The 20764-nt window shown below is 42.1% G+C and overlaps 2 protein-coding genes across 3 annotated transcripts in view; one reads left to right on the top strand and one right to left on the bottom strand.

Annotated features, from left to right (window-relative positions):
• The first annotated feature begins 10551 nt into the window (after window positions 1–10551).
• Window positions 10552–20764, top strand: part of LOC105493867 (MOB kinase activator 3B) — a 206112-nt gene continuing 195899 nt past the window's right edge. The window contains exon 1 of one of the 2 annotated variants that reach the window (XM_071077884.1): window positions 10552–12784. In XM_071077884.1, the coding sequence (XP_070933985.1) occupies window positions 12204–12784 (581 nt within the window). In that variant the 5' untranslated portion in view covers window positions 10552–12203. The remainder of the gene's footprint in view (window positions 12785–20764) is intronic. The other variant, XM_011761820.3, reaches the window with a different exon arrangement.
• On the bottom strand, window positions 17391–18014 carry LOC105493866 (interferon kappa). Its single transcript, XM_024796574.2, has one exon. The coding sequence runs from the start codon at window positions 18012–18014 to the stop codon at window positions 17391–17393; it is 624 nt and encodes a 207-aa protein (XP_024652342.2).

The raw sequence follows: 20764 nt of genomic DNA, 5'->3' as shown, positions 1-20764 counted from the left end.
CCATGATTCCCAGTGATACCATGTCAGTAACAAGATTATTTTTTTAGCTTGAGCCTGTCACTACCTCATTGCAAGTAGCAGAGTGTGTTGCCTTAGGCAAATGTCATTGTAGGAAATGAAAAAAATTGCCTGTGAGCTACTCTCCAGAGGCCTCATCCCATTTTTCCCATCATCCACTTTACTCCATCTCCACTGCCACTATTAGGACCTTATCATTTCTTATCCAGATTAATTCAACAGCTTCCTTCGTTCTAGTCTCCATGATTTCACCCACTGGCCATCCCCTCCCCTTTGCCCAATTTTCTCCATTTATGGTAGAGTGATCTTTTTAATATGAAACTCCTGACTTGCCTTAAAAAGCCCTCATTGACAACCTTCAACCCACAATCCATGGTGAAGCACAGGAGCCTTGGGGATCTGCCCCCAGCACACCTCTCCACCTTTGTGTCTCACTGCTCCTGCCTTCAAAGAGCCCTGATGAAGTATTTGTAGTTCCCCCTGACTCACCTTGCTCTTACTGGGCCTGTGTGCGTGCTGCTCCCACTACCTGCAGTACGCTTACCCACTTCACCTGGATGAACTTTGTCAGTCAGGATTCACCTTAGGTGGGCATCATGTTCTTCCAGGTCTCTCCTCCAACTTTGAGTTGAGAGTATTCCAGACTTTAAGCTCCATGGGATAGGGATCTTGTCTGTGCACCAGCTTATTCCCAACTGCCTGGCACATAATGCATTTATTAAATATATATTGAATTAACTACACTCTACTTAGGGCTCTTGTTTTCTTCTACACTTACAGTTCTAGCATAGCACTTAACTCATTATCATGCATCATTTTATGGGTTTGTTTTGTCTCCCATTAGACTCTGAGCTCCACAAGGCTGGGTCCTTGTCTTATACATGATTGTATTTCCAACTTCCAACATAGTGCTACTGAATGAATGAATAGTATCTACATACCATTAATCTGAGGTTTAAAGTTTCCCCAAATTCTGAAGCAAGGGGATTTATGGACTTCCCTGACAATTTTTGGATGTCATCACAATGATACCACTTACATTTTAAGGAACAGCTTGCATATATACATTTTTCTGGATGGCAGTTTTTTTTTTTTTTTTTTTGAGACGGAGTCTTGCTCTGTCACCCAGGCTGGAGTGCAGTGACCGGATCTCAGCTCACTGCAAGCTCCTCCTCTCGGGTTCATGCCATTCTCCTGCCTCAGCCTCCCGAATAGCTGGGACTACAGGCACCTGCCACTTCGCCCGGCTAGTTTTTTGTATTTTTTAGTAGAGACGGGGTTTCACCGTGTTAGCCAGGATGGTCTCGATCTCCTGACCTCGTGATCCGCCCGTCTCGGCCTCCCAAAGTGCTGGGATTACAGGCTTGAGCCACCGCGCCCAGCCCTGGATGGCAGTTTTTTTCCCCACAGACTTCATCAGATATTTCTCCATAGCCTTCCTCCGATTCTCAAAGGGGTCTCTGATACCTCCAAAAGAGAAGAAACTGCGTCATAAAAAATTATTTCTAAATATCAATTGTTAAATAAAATGTTTGCAAAGCAGCTTGATGAATCATTTCAGGCCACTTGACCCCGATGAGGTAGAGGGTTTGTGCTTTGCGATCTGACTGCCTCCAGCAGTCTCACTGCTGCTGGACTGTGGTGCTTCCAACTGGCAGTCGGGGAAGTTTCTTCCAGATGAATACTCAGTTGTAGGGGTCCCCTTTCCACACATACCTGTAGGAGCAGTTTGAAACTCATATGCATGGTCTTCCTGGTTCTAGGCACATGAGCCATTTAAGCTGCTGCAGCCAGGACCAGTTTGTATGCTAGCCCAGCATTCAGGAAGTTAAAGGGTTTTGGGTCAAAACTGAGAACCTTCTTTGATCTACCTTGGCTAGACATTTTCTCTGGCTTCCATTAATAGCCTCAGCATTTTTTTTTTTTTTTTTTTTTTTTCCTGGCCTAGACCCACACAAGCAAGAGGAGACCAGAGCTTCTCTAAGGAGCTAAGGGAAAGCACATTTTAAAAATAACTTGAGCAAATGAATTCATCTGGCAAAAGCAATCCCACTACGTAAAATAAACCTTTTTAGTTTCGCAATAGCAGTTCCTGAAAATGTAAACAACCCCAGGGTCCACATGCACTGAATCATTTGCTGAACAGAAAGAGTCACTGGTCCAAATTCTGCAAGAATAAACACCTTATAAAACTAGGAGTCAATGACCTTCATATGGGAACAAGGAGGGCGGAGGGGTGGGCAGCAACCCAACCTAAGGACAACGAGAAAGTCTTGTGACTACATATTCAAAATGCTGGCTTTCTAAACCAAAAACTGGGATGAGTGGAGGGAGAAGGGGAGGGTGGGCACAGTCTATGCCTCAGGCTCTTCCTCAGACCCTACCAGGCCCCTGCCTTCCCTAGGGAAAGCCAGAATTTACTCACTGTCATGAAGCCAGAGGAAGCCCCTGCAGGTTTCACTGTGTGTTCTGTTGACAAGATAGTGGTTCCATTGAAACTGTAATAACATACTTGGCCAACTGAGCCCATACTATCATAGTAACTTTGTACCCAGTCCTAGTTTTTCAAACATAATGATAATATGTTCTTTCTAATGTGGCCCATACTGTTCTAATGAACTTATGCTGAGTTTTTCTGACTACTAGAATATTTGCTGTAAATAATAAATATAATTATTCTCATTTAATATTTGTGTAGCTCTTCTTTAAAGCAGAAAGTATTTTCTAATTCCTTACTAGAACCTTTCTGTGTGAGGAGCACTAAGCTAGAACCCATATCTGAGGATGGTCAGAAGTTGGAAAAATTCGGGAAAAAGGCACTGGACTCATTTTTAAAGACCGGAAAATGCAACCTCTGGAAAAAGTTTCAAGAGTTTTTTACTCCCAGAGATGTAGGAAAGATTGGAGTAAATCTTAATATTATATTTCAGGTAAACAAAGTATCACTGTCAAAATAGCATTTATTGAGTAATGGCTATGTGCCAGGTACTTTACAGTTTCACATTTAACCCTCATAATAACCTTGTAAAGTGGATATCCCCACAATATGTGATGAGAACACTGAAGCATAGGTTAAATGATTGTCCAAATTGGATAGACGTTTTTCAAAATCTCCCCCTTTTTTTTCTCCTTTCTTATCTGCAAGGCAGATTGCCCTTTCCCTTTCAGTGAAACTTGTGCATGACCACATGACTGTCTTTGGCCAATGAAACATGAACAAGCAGCATATGTCACTTTCAGATGGAAGACTTTGCATGAGCTTTGCCTCCTTTTCACTCTGCCACAGTGTCCACTAATGTTCCAGAAGTGGCACTCTGCAGGCTAGGTCCTACTGTGGGAGCTATGGGCAGAGCCCCCTTTCCCACCCCCATCAAGATGTACATGTTGCATAAGCCATGCATTAATCTTTGCAGTTTTAAGCCACTAAGTTTTGGAGTTGTATTGATCATTAATCATGGTTCTCCAGAGAAACAGAGTGGGGGAGTGGTATTCATTATGGGAATTGGCTCATATGATTATGGAAGCTGAGTAGTCCCCCAGTCTGCTGTCTTTGAGCTGGAGAACTAGGGGAGCCAGTGGTATGATTCAGCCCAAGCCTGAAGGCCTGAGAAATGGGATGGGGGATTGGGAGGGTGGGTGTCCTAGGGTAGTATAAATCCTGAAGTTCAAAGGCCAGCCAGAAGGTGGATGTTTCAGCACCAGAAGAGAGGGCAAATTCGCTTTTCTTCTGCCTTTTTGTCCTCTCTGGGCCCTGAGTGGACTGGATGATGCCCTCCCACATTGGTAAGAGTGGATCTTCTATACTCAGTCTGTTAATCTCTTCCAGAAACATCTTCACAGACACATCCAGAAATAATGTTTTACCAGCTATCTCAGTATCCCTTAGCCTAGTCAACATTTAAAAATTAACGATCACAAGCAATTGTTTCCATAGCAAAACCTGGGTGACAGACCAAGTGACCCAGATGACTAGAATTTGACCTTCTTTTGTTGCCCATACCATACTCTGAACTAACATGCTGTGCTGCCTTCCAAGCAGAGAAAGATGGCTAAAGTATCTTCTACCTAATTTGAGTCACAGAAAAAAAAAAAAAAAAGATTATTAACTACAGTGACAGGAATTGTGAATCCCCAGGGGGCAGATCAAGACATAGGTAAGAGAAGTGAGGAAGATCTGGGAAATGTCCATTGAAAATTTACTCAGAAGAGTAGAATAATTAATACAATAATAATATATATTGAATTATAATATATTAATATCTTGATGTATTTCCTTTCAGGCATTTTTAAGTTACAGACTTTGAGTATATTTTCTCAAAGGGGTTCTATATAAGAGACTATTTCTTAATACAGTTCCTAGCTTGGAACTGCTTACTCTGTTTCAAGGCCTCTTGCTGGTTTAAGCTGAGCTTATTTTCTTACAGACTTCAAAACAGTAACCTTTTCCTTCACTAGTCAGTACACAAGATGGTCTTCATTTCCAGTTTGGAATCCCCCACTGTCAGAGCCTGAGACAAGGACTAGTATGCAGTTAGTTTATTTGGGAGGTGATTCCAGGAAATGGGAATGAGAGATCAGTCAGCCTGCAACACGAAGAAGGAAAAGTCAATATAAAGATGAATTTGGCAATTGGCCATTTCAGACAACTAGGGCTAAATTTTGCTTGGCTCTCTAGGAAATGTAAAGAATGCTTCCCGTAATTGCTCACCTCAAGTATTTATTCATTGACTCCCATGCTCCATTGGTTGTCCCTGAGGACTTTAGCCCTCCCTCACTGCAGCACAGACACTGTGCTTTCTCCTAGGCTGAGCAAGCTCCTGCCTCTGTGGAAACAGTCCCGCGGCAGATAGTGAAATGATGGCTGCTGCGTGCTTGAGATCTGGGAAAGAGGCCACATCATAAGTGCACTGAAATCAGAGATATGTCAAGAGATGTGACACAGGGCATCTAAGGTGTCTGCTGCACCAGCTATAACTTCCTAAATGCTAATCTCAGTTCTTAACAGAGGGGATGGATGCAAGGGAACAGTCATGATTGAGAGCGCCAAAGAAGCTCTGTATGAACCTTAGGCAAGTTTCCCAATCTCCAAAATGAGAGTATTAATACCCATCATCCAAGATCATGGGGAGGAATTAAATATGTGAAAATGTCCAGCACAGGTCCTAACCCATAGTAGGTGCTCACCAAATGTTAGTTCCCTGCCCTCCATGCTGTGCGTATCCGGAGCTGCACTAGATGCTGAGGCAAATGGTCTCAAATGTCCTTTAACACTTAATGACTCTGAGATTTTTTCTGAGCTGCCTACAGGTTATTAACTATATTAATTAATAATAATAATATATATGACCACTTCAGGCCACTGGGGATACATTTTGCTTGGATCTCTAAGAAATGTAAAGAATGCCTGCTGTGGCTGGGCGCGGTGGCTCAAGCCTGTAATCCCAGCACTTTGGGAGGCCGAGACGGGCGGATCACGAGGTCAGGAGATCGAGACCATCCTGGCTAACCCAGTGAAACCCCGTCTCTACTAAAAAAATACAAAAAAACTAGCCGGGCGAGGTGGCGGGCCCCTCTAGTCCCAGCTACTCGGGAGGCTGAGGCAGGAGAATGGCGTGAACCCGGGAGGCGGAGCTTGCAGTGAGCTGAGATCCGGTCACTGCACTCCAGCCTGGGCAACAGAGCCAGACTCCGTCTCAAAAAAAAAAAAAAAAGAATGCCTGCTGTAATTGCTCACCTCAAGTATTTATTCATTGGCTCTCATGCTTTATTGGTTGTCCCTGAGGACTTTAGCCCTCCCTCACTGCAGCACAGACACTGTGCTTTCTCCTAGTTTCTGTGGCAAGTGACAGGAGCCCACCTCAAACTAAAGCAAAAGGGACTCCATTGGCTCTTGTAGCTAGGAATTCCAGGGTTGGCACTGGCTTTGGACACTACTGGATGCAGGAATTCAAACAATGTCTTCAACTCTTTCTTTTGGTGTTTCTCTCAGCTGTGCTTCTTTTGTTGTTTCTTTTTCCCATTTTACAGATAAGTTCATCCATAACTGAGAGAGGTGAAAAGGGGATGGCTGCAGAGAACTCTGGCTTATTTCATTCTTGCTTGCTGACCTCAGGGTCCGTGTATAAACTCTTGGAGAAGAAGCCCTCTGGTTGGCAATGCTTGGATCATGAATCTACATTGTGCCCTAGAGGGTAGGTCCCTTGAAGTGGAGCCTGCTGGAACCACATGGGCTGGGGCAAGGTGATAGGGCCAGAAGAGAGAGGTAGGCAGGGCTGCTGGCCAGGCACTCCTCACCAAGACAAGGCAAGAGGAGGGGCATGATTGAGGCAGCGACACAGAAAGCAGACAGTAGAGGTCATGGCAAGTGTGCCATTACTTCCTACCTTTGGTTGATGGGAGAGTCACCTTGATAGGGCCCCACAGTCACACCACATTTAGGAGGAGACAATCCATTTGCCACTTCTGACAATGCCAGAAGAATCACATATTTCATCTGGCAGTTGAATTTGGCCCATGCTGAGCTTCAAAATACAGAGCTGTCTTGGAACAATGGCTCAGTACATTCATTTGGTGTCCAACAAAGCCTGCCTCTGTTGCCTTCCCTCTCTCTGTGTGCCCTTCAAGATCTTCAGTGTGCTTTGGGGAGAGAAAGAGAAAACGTCATATCAGGGTAGCTCACCCCATGTGTCCTGGACTCAGGAAAAAAGTATCTTATCACCTTACTCTCTTGTTATTATAAAAAATAAAGTTGAATGTTTTCAAATAAAGAAGTATAGAAAAAATTTTAAATTACCTGTTATGATTCTATCTAGAGAACCATTGTCAACATCTCGGTATATGTACTTCCAGATACTTTCCTATGAACATATACAATGTAGATTTTTTAATATTAAAAGGGTATCATATGATACCTGGTGCTTTGTATACAGGCTTTCTTTACTGATATGTAATATCATACACAGACAAATGCACAAATCCTAAGCCATCAACTCGTTGAATTTTTATTCACTGTTTTTAATACCTGCATTGTGTTCCATTGTTAGGCTATCTCACAACATATTTAATTAAGCCCCTATTGATGAATATTAATTTACTCCATTTGCCAGTTCATTCCAGTCCAACATTTATCGAGTGGCTACTTATAGGCCAGGCACTCTTGTATTCATCAAGACCACCACATTATCTGTATCAGTTATTTATTGCCACAACAAAACTACATAACAAATCACTCCAAAATGTAGCACCTTAAAACTACAACTACTTATTATTTCTCAAGAGTCGATGGGTCAGCTGAGCAGTTCTGCCAATAGGGGTCAAGGTCAACACATTTCAACTAGACTACTTGGAAGGTAAAAAAGAAATGAGTGTCCAGGTAGGTGTATTCTTCCAAAAATAAAACAAGGAATGAGGAAATTGCAGGTAGGATAAGAGGGGTGGTTGGCAAACAAACCCCACAAAAGGCAGAAAAATTTTAAAGAAACATAATGCCAGACTTTTATGTCATCATCCAAGAAGATGCTGTGAAGTATAACCTGGGGGGTAGTAGGGTAGGAGTAGGGAGAGCAGAGGAGAAGGAAAGGAGATTGCTTTTAATCACTTTTGGATTCCTTAATAACAGACATGACTGGAAGTATTAAAATTTAACAAAGGATATCTTATTAATTTTCCTGTATATACCACTGGTAATCTTCAACATCTCTCCTTCCCTTCCTCCCTTCCTTCTTTCCACCCTCCCTTCCTTCCTTCTTTCTTCTTTTGCTTTCAACTTCCTTTTCTTGTTTCCTTTTGCTTTCTTTCTCTTCTCCCTTTTTTCTCTCACTCTGGGTGTATGTAGTAGTGTAAAAAGGTTGACAGAGAAATCAAATATAACAGGAGCAAGGCCCTGAGAAAAGCACCTGGCATCCTGTAGGCAAACCATCGTTTCTAAAAGAAGGGACTGAGAGATTGAGGAGCTCAGGGCATTGCCAAATGAACAAGGCAAGCACATCTATTCAGTAACAAACAAACGGAAAATGGCCTTTCCAAATAACTGACCTATAAAACAGCCTTTTCACCAGAGTACCATAATTACTGGCCAACAGCAACAATGAAAAACAACTCCCAAACCAAGAAATATTTCTGGATTAAAAGCCATGAGATCTGGATTCTAACAAGCTGTGCTCCTCAAACTACAAGTACAAAATCTGGCTCTACACTAACAAGCTATGAGCCTCAAACTGGTGACTGGCATGTTTGGGTCTCCATCTTCTTCTCGGAGGTTGGGGTCTTAGAGACCCTTTTCCACACCCTGATTCTCTTACTAGTGTATATGCTTTCCTTTTGACTTCTCATGCTGACCATCTGAGCAGTAGTGAGAAGCAATTTCAAATGAAAACATCGTTTATCGTGTGCTGAAAGAAACCAAAAAGAACACAGGAAAACAAAAAGACAATGAAAGAATGAAAATGTAATTCATTTTATTAAAAAGAAGAATTGTTCTTCTGGGACACTGGATAGAAACATTGATGAGTTACCTAGCCGTCAGAAATCCTTTAACAAAGAAGAGAAGAGAAAGAAAGAAAGAGGGAAGAGGGCAGGATAAAAGAAAGAAAAAAGGAAGGGAAAAATGAAGGAAGGAAGTTATCTATTCATTTCTACAGAGACTCTGTTGAGCATTAGACAACAAGACTTGGGAAAAAATTAACTGAAACTTTTCCAAAAATCTTTTCAGAAGGATTTTTTTCCCTCTGAAAAGCATCATTAGGGGCTGTTAAATACCCAAGGCAAGCCTCTTTCATATTACTTACTGGACATGAAACACTAACACAATTGAGGCTAGCCAGAGGCCATTTAGAAATTCAATAATTATTCAACCCAAGGGGCTTTCCAAATGGTGAAGTAGCTTCTTAAGAGGAAATTAATATTGAACAGTATATCAAACCTAATTGGAATCTTGAGAAAATAGTTCTGTGTAGGTAGAACAGCTAGAGGCTAAAGAAGATCAGGTTGGGTGATACCTTCATTTTTGTCTCTTGCCTTAATTATGATGTAAAGGGAAAAATCTTGTTTATTTTCTATGCCAGGAGGGTAGGGGGTGGTTTGGAGAGGTTCCAAGTTTATCAAAAACTACCTTCAGTCTGGCAGTAGAAAAGTTTACTTCCTTCATTTCTTTCCCACAGACATTCAAAGAGAGCTAAGGAGATACAAAAACCTTTTTTTCTGTATTTGCAGTGCAAGGCCGTTGGGAATTAATGACTGATTTGTTGGTGAGGGCAAGGGCATTGATCGCAAAAGCAGTAAAGCTGTGTTTCTCAAAGAGAGAAAGTCTATTTGAGATCTTCATTATTTTACTATTTAGAAGAGAAAGGGGCGTTATATCACGTTCGAAGCATCCAAGACTCACTAGCCTCTTCTCGATCTTTCTATGCCTTTCTATATCAATTGCTTTGAAAGCACAACATTCCAAACCCATTGAGCACACAGTGGCCTGATTTTTCCATTTGTGAAAGGTGCTAAAGTCTCACTGTAGGATTAATGTCGGAGTCCAGGCTATGGGCTTGTAGATGTGACTCCCTTAGACTTTGGTTCTCCTGGCAACTAACCCTTTTTGGATCATATCTAAGTTGACCTGTTTCGTAGTGAGAGAACTCCTCCCCATTACTCAGAGTACTGAGGCAGATCACAAGTGTACCACACCTGGTTAACGTTAAGCCAGAGCAGAAACATCAGGCTCATCTCTTGAGAAGAAGGGTCACTTGTTAAAGATACAAACTATTTTTTTTTGAGATGGGGTCTCATTGTTGCCCAGGTTAGAGTGCAGTGGTGCAATCATAGCTCACTGCAGCCTCAACCACATGGATATTTTTAAATAAGAAAAAAATACCATCTAATAGAGAGATATGAAGGAGCACTGGGTCACTGTAAACAAAACACATTCTAAGAGCAGGAAGAAAGAGTATAGTCTCTTTTCAATAATTTTTTTTTTAACTTGGGAAAGAACATTCACTCTATTCCTATAGACTAGAAAGAAGATAATTGTCCATTATGATTCCAAATGACACTATCTTGTTCAGCTGTCACTGAAACAACTTTGAACACTGTCATACATTCTTCCCAGCTCCCGACCTCTGACCTTTTTATGCCTTAATTCCACTTTCACAAAATGGGATTGATGTAATGTGCATTTCAGAGGAAATGACTATAGACATTTAGTGTCATTATAAATGCTGAGAAGTATGCTAGCAGAAATTATGCCTTAAGATCATATATGGATTCTTGTATGGTTTGAAATTGCTTAAAAGATAGATATGATCTCTAAAATGAATATATATATATGATGTCTTCTTATATATCTATAAATCTATATATATCACATATATAAACTTGCTATTATTTGAATTGCCATTACCTCAGTGCTTAGGGGAAGCCATGCACATTTGTTTCTTTTCAGTACCCAGAGTTAATTAACATAAGTTATTACAGAAGTTCCCATAAGCATTGAGGCAATGTCTCTATACCTGTGACTATTTAACGTTTTGAAAACAAAACAGAAGCAGGTAAGGAGGAAGTATGCTTTACTATTGAAGATTTATTAGGTACACATTTAGATTTGTGAACTCACATTGCTTAGGATGAAAGGAAGGACTCTTGAGGATGTCTGCTGTTTGTTAGTGAACTGCCTGCAACAATTACAATTAGCACACACACGAGCACAATGAACTGGGTAGTCAGACTTAGCCAAAATAAACAGAAATAGCCTCTTGCCAAATTTACTTTGAGTAGCCCTTGAACTCTGAGCACTGCTGCCCAGAGCAATATGACTGTAGGTCCAAGTTTGTTAATGACTATGCAAATGTGCTTTCTTCACTTTTACTCTATTGTCATCTGTCTATTACAGTGTTGCTATGGCGACATCTTTCCAATATCCCTGTGCTCCTTTGGTATCCTTTAAGGGGAAGCTGTAATGAAGTGGCTTGGCAAAAGAATCCTCTTGGAATTTTTTTTTTCAAACGCCACTGAAGACTAGCATGACTTTCCTCTTGTGGGAAATGTATACAGCGTGAGTTGGAAATGACGGAAATTAATCTGTACTGACTTGGGCAAAGAATGTGAATGTTATTTATTCTATTCCAAACTACCTGAAAATATTCTTTCTGTTCCTAATTTGCAGAAGATAACATCTTAAGGGACACTGAAACTTGTGCGTGTATAACACGTGATGGGGGCCCTTGAGCTCATGAGGGAGGGGCTACATGTGTGTGGGGTGAGAAGTATGCTGGAAAGAATGACAAGTGGTGACGCTGGAGCACTTACCATGTGACAGGTGTTACCCTAAGCATGTTGTATGTATTCCTTCATTGAATACCTGTATTATCCTTATTTTATAAGATGAGGTAACAGAGCTTCAGAAAGGTTAGACTCAGCTACTATGGGTCTGTCTGACTCTGATGTTCATCCTCTTAAAAACTGGGGCAGTTTGGAAATGAGATTCCTCGGTGATGAACAGAAATATTGCTTAGGGGCTATGTTTTTGTATCTGGCAGTTTTCTCATATTCGAGTCTTATATTCACAATCGATATCTTTACATTACACAAATGACACAGAATTAGAGTCATTTAATCCAGGGTTGATATCACTAAGTCATGACTATTTATTAAATGTTTCTTAAAATATCTGAGATGACTTGATATTGCAAAAGATTTAAGTGATTTTAGAAGTTCTCACTTCGTAGTTAGTTGCAGAAACCTCTTTTGGAGGAGGGATGTTTTCTCCATATATCTTAATTTCTACTTAATGTACTTCCACACCGCTTTGAAGTGTGTAGTAAGGATGGTAAAATGCAGTACTTCGTCATTTGGTACACTTCAACCAATATGCACTAAGATGTGATCATATGGGGAATAGAAAAATGTGAAAGACCCAATTCTTTTTCTGCAGAACGCAGGAAGCTCATATTTGATTACTGTTACTATGAACTATAAAAACGTTTTAAATGTAGTTTACCCGTAACCATCACCCTGCAAGGGTGATATTGCTCCCCGCCAATTTACGGAGGAGAATACCGAGGCTTTAAGGTTGTAGACAGACCAAGACCACACAAGTAGAGAGTGGCGGGCTGTGGGTTGGACTTTAAAATCTATGTTCATCCATAACTCCCAGTGTGTTCTAGTAAATCCGCTAAAATCCGAGTATTTTCCAATGATTGATGCTCCGCTCTGTGTCAGGCAGTTCGTGGTATCTTTCAACAATCAGAAAATTCTGGGGAAGGCAAACCGTTTCCCCCTCTCTAGGTGCCTTGAAAGTGGCCGTGGTAGACCCACAGATCATCCTTTCTGATCTGACACCTTCTTCACTGCCCTGGCCCGAGAGTCAGTGTCTTTTCTGCAAGGCTGGAAGCCCCCTTAGGACTGGTCATGTCCCATCTCTTTCCGGAGGGAAGATGATCCCAAAGACGACTTTTCTCCCCACGGAGCTGCCATTCCGCAGGCGGCCGCCAGGGGTCCCCGCTCGGCGTCCCCGCGAGACGGTCGAGCCCCGGCCGGCTGCGCGGCGCGCTGGGTGCATGTGGGGGCTGCTCCGGAGCGGCGGCGGCTGCCTCTGGAGCCAGGCTCTCGCCTGTCCGCCGGTTGGCTCGCTGGGACCGCGCGCACCGGCCGCAGAGTCCCTTGAGTGGATTGGGAAGCGACGCCCCACCTGCCCCGAGCTCACCATTTTCCTCTCGCGCTGGCTGCAGCTGACCCGGCGAAGGAAACCGACCGGGCCCTGGGCTGGAGGTAAAACCCCACGGTGAGTAAGAACCCGTTCCAAGCGAGGGGAGGCGGCGCAGCCCGGTGGCTGTTCGCCCCCGACCTCACCCAGGCGGGCGGCGAGGTGCGGGGCGCACCTGAGCGCGTGTGCAAGAAGGTGCGGGAGGCGGCCGACCGGCCCGCTGCCGGCCGGCCGCGGGCTTCCGGGGCTGGAGTCTGCTTCAGACCCCTGCCGGCGCCTGGGCTTCTGGCCGGCTCCTTGTGTGCACTTCCCGGCAGGAACTAGGGTCGCCCACTTTCCACCCCGGGATCCGTGGCCTTGATTTGAAAAGATATAAATCAATAAGATCGTCCTTCTTTCGGGGTGCAAGTCTCCGAGCCCATCCCCAGCCGCGGACGCATGCAGGGTGCGTGTTGGGCTGTGGGTGGCGGGAAGACAAACTTTTACAAAAGTGCTCCCGGGCTGGGGGACAACGCTTGGGCGTCCTGATGCTGAGGGAGGAGTCTCGGCTTGGGGCAGCGTCGGGGAACTCCACGCTGTAAGCCAGGTCGCCCCCGGGGCTGACAATGCCTCATGGAGGTGGGGAGCGTGTAAAGGCCATACAAATCGCTCTTAACTTTGGGGCCAACAACTGTCAAACATCTGGAATCCCAGCCCTCCCTTTCCCTGAACTGGGGAAGAAGGTGAAAACCCTTCCACTTTTCTTTGATTGCCCCTTCCCACCTTCAGACCCCTGCTGGGAGGGTAAAGCGCAGACCCCTGGCGCCTGACAAGTACCAGAGACCCTAAATCTCTCGGATTCCCCCTCGCCCTCTTTCCTGACCCTTTCCCCTAACCCTCCCCGCAGGGACCTAGCGACGCAGCCGACTGAGATCGTGGCGAATGGCCTTTTGTTTCTCCGCGTTTCGCCTATTGTTTGCCTTTCCAACATCTGGCAGGGCTTGGGGAGAGAAGGAAGCCCCTCTGGTCCTCCTTCCCGGCCCCCATGCCAGCTCCGGCAGGGGATCCCAGCTGGGGAAGCGGAGGAGCCCGACCCCAGCGAGGCCGCCCCACCCCGCCCTTGTGGTTAGAGGGCGGAGGGAAAGTTGTTCCTTCCCCGCCTCCGCTGCTGCCTGTGGCCGGGGCGCATTTCTCAGATCTCAACCCAGGCGCGCCGCAAAGGGCGCAAATCCGAGAAGGTGCTGCTTTCGAGACAGTGGAATCGTGTTCCGCCCCAATCCAAAGTGTCCCGTGGTTGGTTCCAGAGGATTTCAATCTCTAGCCAAAGGCGTTGGGGCTGGGCTGCTGCTAGGGCAGTGGGAGGGGATCGGGGCACCTTTGATAGGCGGAAAGCTGAGATTCTCGAGTCCACAAGTTTCCAAGGGCGGGAGGGCAGGCTAGTCGCCAAAAAGAGAACGGAGATGCAAATAACGAGGAAGCCTCCTGACGTTGCCTGGAAATAGTGGTGTGGTGGTTCACTCCGGAATGAACGTGGAGTTCTGGCTTTGAGTACCGCTCCAAGTTTAAATCTCAAGTCCCCTTTCTGCATTGTAGAAAAAGAGGACTCAGAGGACGCAGCGCAGATACGGCCAGAGCACAGTTTCTCTTCCACGTTCCCGCGAACAAGTGGCTTAGGATGGCCCTGAGTACCCTGTGGGTGCGCTTGCTGGGTTGCAGGCGCCCCTGTTTCCCTGCACAAGTTAGATGCTTATGCATTGTGTTCATTCTTAGTGTGGATTATTGATTAAAGAACTGGGGCAAAAGCAAAGTAGCTACTCTGAGAAGGCAGGGTCCCCAGATGGTGCCCAGCGAGTTGTCTTGCCTCTGAGGGGAGGCTGACTGGGACTGCACCTGTTGCAACCTATACCTCCCCATAGCCTTGCAGTTGACCTGCTGTTGCCAGCTTTTCCTGTGGGATCCCCAGTCAGTCCCTCTTCCAAGGAAGCTCGATTACACTTTTGATTCCTCCTCAACCCAGGGGAAGAAGGAGGCTTCTTAGGAACATTATGATCCATGTACCCACTCAGACATTTTCAGTGGATACCGGAAGCTTGGCTCTGTTTAGTTCCCAGAGTTTTCCCTTTGCCAACTCAACAGGACTTTTGAGTTTCCATTTAACAAAACAGAAGTGAGACTGCTAAGCCAGGAATGGGACACATAGAGCACTTTCTATAGTGATTTCTGGATATTATATCTCTTTACCTTCCCAACGGTGGAACCAGTAAGAGATAAACAGCATCATCTTTGAAGTACTGAAAGGCACTTTACAAACATTTCATTATAAAAATGAACCCCAAGGAAAGATTCCTTTGAAATTTAGGAGCAGCAACCCAGAAGCAACAAAAAAGACCATAGTTACTCAAGAAGTACCCAAAGGTATCATTAACAAGGTAAAAGAGCATTTCTTGTCTTGGCCTACCCACTAAGGAAAACAGGGTAATTATAATGGAAGTTAAGCTTGTACCGTTTCTTTTAGAATTAAAAATCCCCCCAAAAATCATTATAGGAAAAATAGAAAATACTGATAGGTGAAAATGAATATTAAAGGGGTAGATATTATAAACAAGGTTCCAGTGAACAATCTTATCTATCTGTTTCCTTGGAATAAATTTCTGAAGACGTGATACCTAGGTCCCAGGGACTGATGCATTCTTTAGGATATTGAAGAGTGCCATATTTCCCTGTAGAAAACATGTCCCAGTTTACTTTCTTCCCAGTAATGCACAAAGGCTCCTGTGTCCTATACCTTACACCTCACTCGCATTTTATGTTGTCATTCTCCTTCATTTCTGTCATACTGATGGGAGTGTCTTGTCGTCTTATTTTGCATTTAAAAATGAAGTTAGATTAAACATTTTTCATATTGTCTGTAGTATTTCTTCCTTTGTGATGTCAGTTTGTGCCCTTGCCTTTTTTCCAGTGGAGATGTTATCCTTTTTCTTTTGATTAGATATGCTCTTAAAAAAGCATAGTGTTCTAACTTCTACCCCTACCACACAATCAGAAAATCTGTGTTAACTGGAAGTGCTCAGCTTTCTCAGCCATTCTCTTTCCTTCTGGATAGCAAACACTTGGCAGAACTGCAACCATAAATGACTAAAGTAATTGATATCATTCCAGTAAAGCTATTAGAGAGAACAGGCAAAGGCTTTATTAGAGAAATTCATGAAAAATAGCAAGTATATATTTTATGCTTAGTAGCTTGCATGTCCTAACTCCTTAACAAGCTTGTAGTACTATTTTTAATTTGGAACAACTCTGCTGATAGTTATTTTTACTAAATGGTTTGCACTAACTCATTTTATTGTCTGATCCTTCTACTGATAGCCTGCATATGCCATGATCCACAATTTGTTATTGTTGTTTTAAACATTTCTTCTAACTTCTTGGCTGAAATTTACCTCACTTTTATTATAAGATTTTCTTTGGCTATAACATTTGAGCCCTGCACTTGGAATAATCTTGAATCTGAACAGTTTGGCAGCATGTTCTTAATGGCATGAGCAGGAAATTACTTCCAAGGGCAGAACCAGGTACATTGCAGGTACATTTCACCCTTTTTTTTGTGCATTTGCATAGCCACAATCTCTGTTAATTCTTGCTTGAAAGTAGATGATTCTGAAATGGGGTAGAGGCGAGAGAGGAAGAGAAAATCCATGTCAGCCAGGTGGTGAATTAATATAGCTGAAGGGCCATACTAGAAAAATAAATAATCTAGGTAATCTGACTTCAAAGTAACTTTTAAAAAGATAAAAAGATAAAAGATATTAAAGTATTATGTATTATTGGAATAGCTAGTTAAATTAACTCACAGAATGTAGTCTTTTAACTAGGAACATCTAATGTAAAATCGTTCCATATTATGACTCTGGACATTTTATTTCAGGCACATGAAAAACAATAAAAGACAGATACTGTACTATACTTTTCCACAGCGTTTTCCATGCCTTTAGATGTAGGAATCAAACAATATACATCAGGAATTAAGAGTGTGCTACATTAGAATCACAGCATCTCAAAGGTTAAATGAGAGCTTAATGGTCATCTAAGTCAACCATCCATCCAATTTCACTATGGATCTTCACTCTTAAAGTAATGAAATACCATTCTACAAACGGCATCAATTCAAACAAACCAAGCTGAGAAGGAAATGGGCCAGAAATGTCAACCTTTTTCCCCTGAGCAGGAGGGGAAAAATACAAGGGTATTGACTCTAGGGAGCATGTATAAGCTCTTTAAATGTGCTGAGTTTTCATAGGATAAACAATGTTGGCAGCAAAACAGTTAAGTCATTGAAATGTTATCGTTTTGCAACATGCTCTGCTCTCTATTCTCTAGCCATTGTCTTGGTGAAGTTCACAGGTGGTATAGCAAAGCTCTTTCAAAATGACCCAAGAAAAGAGGAAGAGAGAATAGAAGATGATGGAGAGGGAGTCTTATTCCTTTAAACCTGTCTTAAAGACTTTCTAAGGAGACTCTTGGTCACCCAGAGGATGGTTGTCATTACCTCTCCTTAGAAAGGTGAATATCCCTGATGTTCCGAGACTACCAATCCATCTGAGGACAGGCTTACAGGATAGCACAATAACCCTTAAAAAGAAGATGGAGGAGGCGAAGGAGAAAGAGATTTTGGAGGGAAAAGAAATCTTAATTCCAAAAATATACCTTATTTCCTCCTGAATAGAGCTGTGAATTTGTAAAAGTAGTACAAACATCTTCTGATTTCTACTCGGACAATCTCCCAGGCACAGTCACTGTATTTCTTTTCTTTCAGGAAATTGTCTATCCTGTTGAAATATCTCCTCAGTTCGAGGTTACTCAGCTGGGGGACCCTGGCTTCTGAGGGTTTCATCTCATTTTCTTTCATTTCTTTCATGTCTTCATTTTCATTCTTGTCTTCCTCCAAGCATTGGTTCAGGTACTCTGCTTGCTGATCAAGTCCTATTTGGATTTGTTTGACGTGTCTCTCTTTCCCAGATTTGAAGGTGTGTTGGCTGAAGATGTTGAAGGTCTGTAGGGACATTTCATAGAAGGCCTTCTTGATGTCCCTCTTCATATGCTGGGTGTATTGTAGAAATTCTTGGGGCAACTCAAAAGCTATGTTTTCTCGTAGACATTCTACAGGAAATGAATTGCTCATACTACTCAGAAGTCTCAGATTTTGCCAGGTGACTCTTCTCAGGTGAACATTCAGTAAGTTACAGTCCAGGGATAGGGTGCCAGCAATGAACGTACCCATAAGGAACTCAAGCCACAGACACTTTTGAATCATGTAGGGTATGGTGCTCATTTTTTTTGTTTGTTTGTTTCAAGCTAAAAAAAATCCAGAAGATGTGGATTTGACAATGATGTTTTAAGTACTCCTTCACGTGCCTTTATATACCTGAATATCTTCAGCAGGAGGAGTTTTCTCATTCGTCATTTTACAGTTACGAAGGTTGCGGCTCCTTTCCTTTGCCTCCAAGGCTTTTTTTTTTTTTTCTTTTTCACTTTGGGTGACTATGCTGACTTTGGAAGTGATACCTGTTTTGTTTTGTTTTGTTTTTTTCTGAAAAATGAGCAAAGTATTACCATCGTGTTACCTTGAATGCCTGGATGATCTATCCCAGCACTAAGGAATCATCATAACAAGACTGATTTCAGAAAGCCAAAAGCTGAGTCCATGCACTCACTCACTCACTCACCCAAATCTATTACATAAGAGGGAGTGATCCTTCATGAAAATATATTTTTTGTACCTGGCGCTATAGCCAAACATCCTGTCTCATTGAGTTAATCATAGACATTGACCGAATGACTGTGATTATTTGATTGCTAGGTCACCAGAGCACAATATAGTTTAGGTTTTTCCGATTTTGTTAAATTAAGCTTCTATATTTGGATATTTTCTTTTTTTGATTTTTCTGGATCCCCAAAAAGATGAAGAATAGAGTTGGTCGATTTAGCATGGCACTCACTAAGTAGAAGACTAAGCTGGCTTGGTTTTCTGTTGCATTAGAAAATATTGATAATCTCTAAATATCCTTTTCTTCAGTTAAATTCATCCTTGACTTAGCCTTCCCTATGCCTCTGATACCTTCCTTAAAAGTCCTGGAGGGGGTTTTATATTTGAGAATATCTTTCTGCCTCATTAACTTCTCTCTTGTAGTACCATTTCTTCTTGCCTGGTGGCTCTGGATTCTGTAAAAGCTTTTGTTTGCTCCTGTGTTTGTTGTGCACTGAGAAGGTATGTGAGTAGGAGGTCACCCATTTAGCTAAGTGAATTCCTAGCTGGACCAATGTTACTGTGGTAATGATGGCTATCTATTGTTTATAGTTTTTACTTTGTTTGACCAAATAACCTTCCTCTGATTATGGTTAAAGCAAATGGATTCTTTTCTCCAGGAAAGTAAAATGGGTTGTCATTAAACAAAGGTAGCTTATTATATCTTCTTACAAAAAAAAGATATACATTAATTTGCAATTAAGTCATTGTACAATGGCAAATAGCCACAGTTCCACAAACATGGCAGACTTTCATTGAAAAGTTGGCTTAAAAAGTTCTTGTCTAAATCAGTTGACTGCGCCAAAGGCTAATTGTGGGTAAGTGGGATTTCTTAAAATCCTGGCTTTTGGGAAAGGTTTCTATTTCCTGTGAAAAATAAATTATATATATTATTCTACATGTTCTATCTACATAAATTCTGATTTCATGGGCAGATTTCTTGGGGTGACCAAATTTGAAAAATATTAAGAAAACAAGCCCTTTTATATAGCATTATAAATTGACACAACCTTCCTAGACAGGAAAGTGGTGATATGGATCAAAAGCCTTAAAAGTGTATATAGTATTTGACTCAGCAGTTGTTCCTCTAGGAATTGATTCCCCAGAAATAATGATGATGCCCTTAAAGACTTAGCTGTAAGGAAGTTTGTCACAGTAAAAAATGGAAAACAATTTTAATGTTCAGCAATAAATACTTAAGTAAGCCATCAGTAGAAAACATATATGTAAGCACTAAAAATTATGTGTGAGAATATATTTGGTCACTTGGATAGATACACTTTGTAGCTTAATAAAACAAGCTTATATTTGCATATAGAGGCTGATACCACTTTTGTTAAATATAGACATATGCATATATATACAGAAAAAAAGTCTTGATATACATACAAAAATTTTGAGTCATTATCTCTAACTGGAAGAATAATGGGTGGTTTTTATTTTTATATTTTTATTTACCTGGATTTTTTTAAGTTTTCTGTGGTCAGCAAGTATTTCTTTTTCTTTTTCTTTTTTTTTTTTTTTTTTTTTTGAGACGGAGTCTTGCTCTGTCGCCAGGCTGGAGTGCAGTGGCACAATCTCCTGCCTCAGCCTCCCAAGTAACTGGGATTGCAGGCACGCGTCACTATGCCTGGTTAATTTTTTGTATTTTAGTAGAGATGGAGTTTCCCCATGTTGGCCAAGACGGTCTCGAGCTCCTGACCTCGTGATCCGACTGCCTCAGCCTCCCAAAGTGTTGGGATTACAGGCGTGAGCCACTGTACCCGGCCAAGCATTTCTTATTTAATAAGAGAAGGCTGTTTTTAAAAGAAGATACATTAAAAAAGGAAAAATTATTATACATCTGAAATGCAATCAATGCTACTTTATTTGTTTAAACATTTCTACTCTAGAGTATTTTAAAAGAAAATGTGGATTCTCCCTAAGGCTCAGTTCCAATCAGTTGATATGAATAACATACAGTATGTGGGAATATACTATTCTTGCAGCCATGTTTATGCATGTATATATACTTATAATTACACACACACACACATACACACACACACACACACACACACAGATTCTATAAAGTGCAAAGCCTCTCTGAGGGCCATAGCTTTTTACATACCTCATATAACTTCTCTACCTAAAACTTCTTGAACTGTTCCAATTAGAACTACTTGTTCCCCATTTTGCTTTTACAATGCCTTGGCCTCCTTAAGCATGGGTTTAAAAAAATAGATACTTGTATAACTGTGGGTCTCCCAATTTAGTGCATTCCCCCACTTCCCTGA

The sequence above is a fragment of the Macaca nemestrina genome, chromosome 14 (genome assembly GCF_043159975.1).
Source record: "Macaca nemestrina isolate mMacNem1 chromosome 14, mMacNem.hap1, whole genome shotgun sequence".
In the NCBI taxonomy this organism is placed as follows: Eukaryota; Metazoa; Chordata; class Mammalia; order Primates; family Cercopithecidae; genus Macaca; species Macaca nemestrina.
This window is presented reverse-complemented; position numbering and strand designations above follow the sequence as displayed.

What these genes read in the sequence shown, in the direction of transcription:
- LOC105493866 (XM_024796574.2), bottom strand. Translation starts at nt 18,014, where the DNA reads ATGAGCACCATACCCTACATGATTCAAAAGTGTCTGTGGCTTGAGTTC.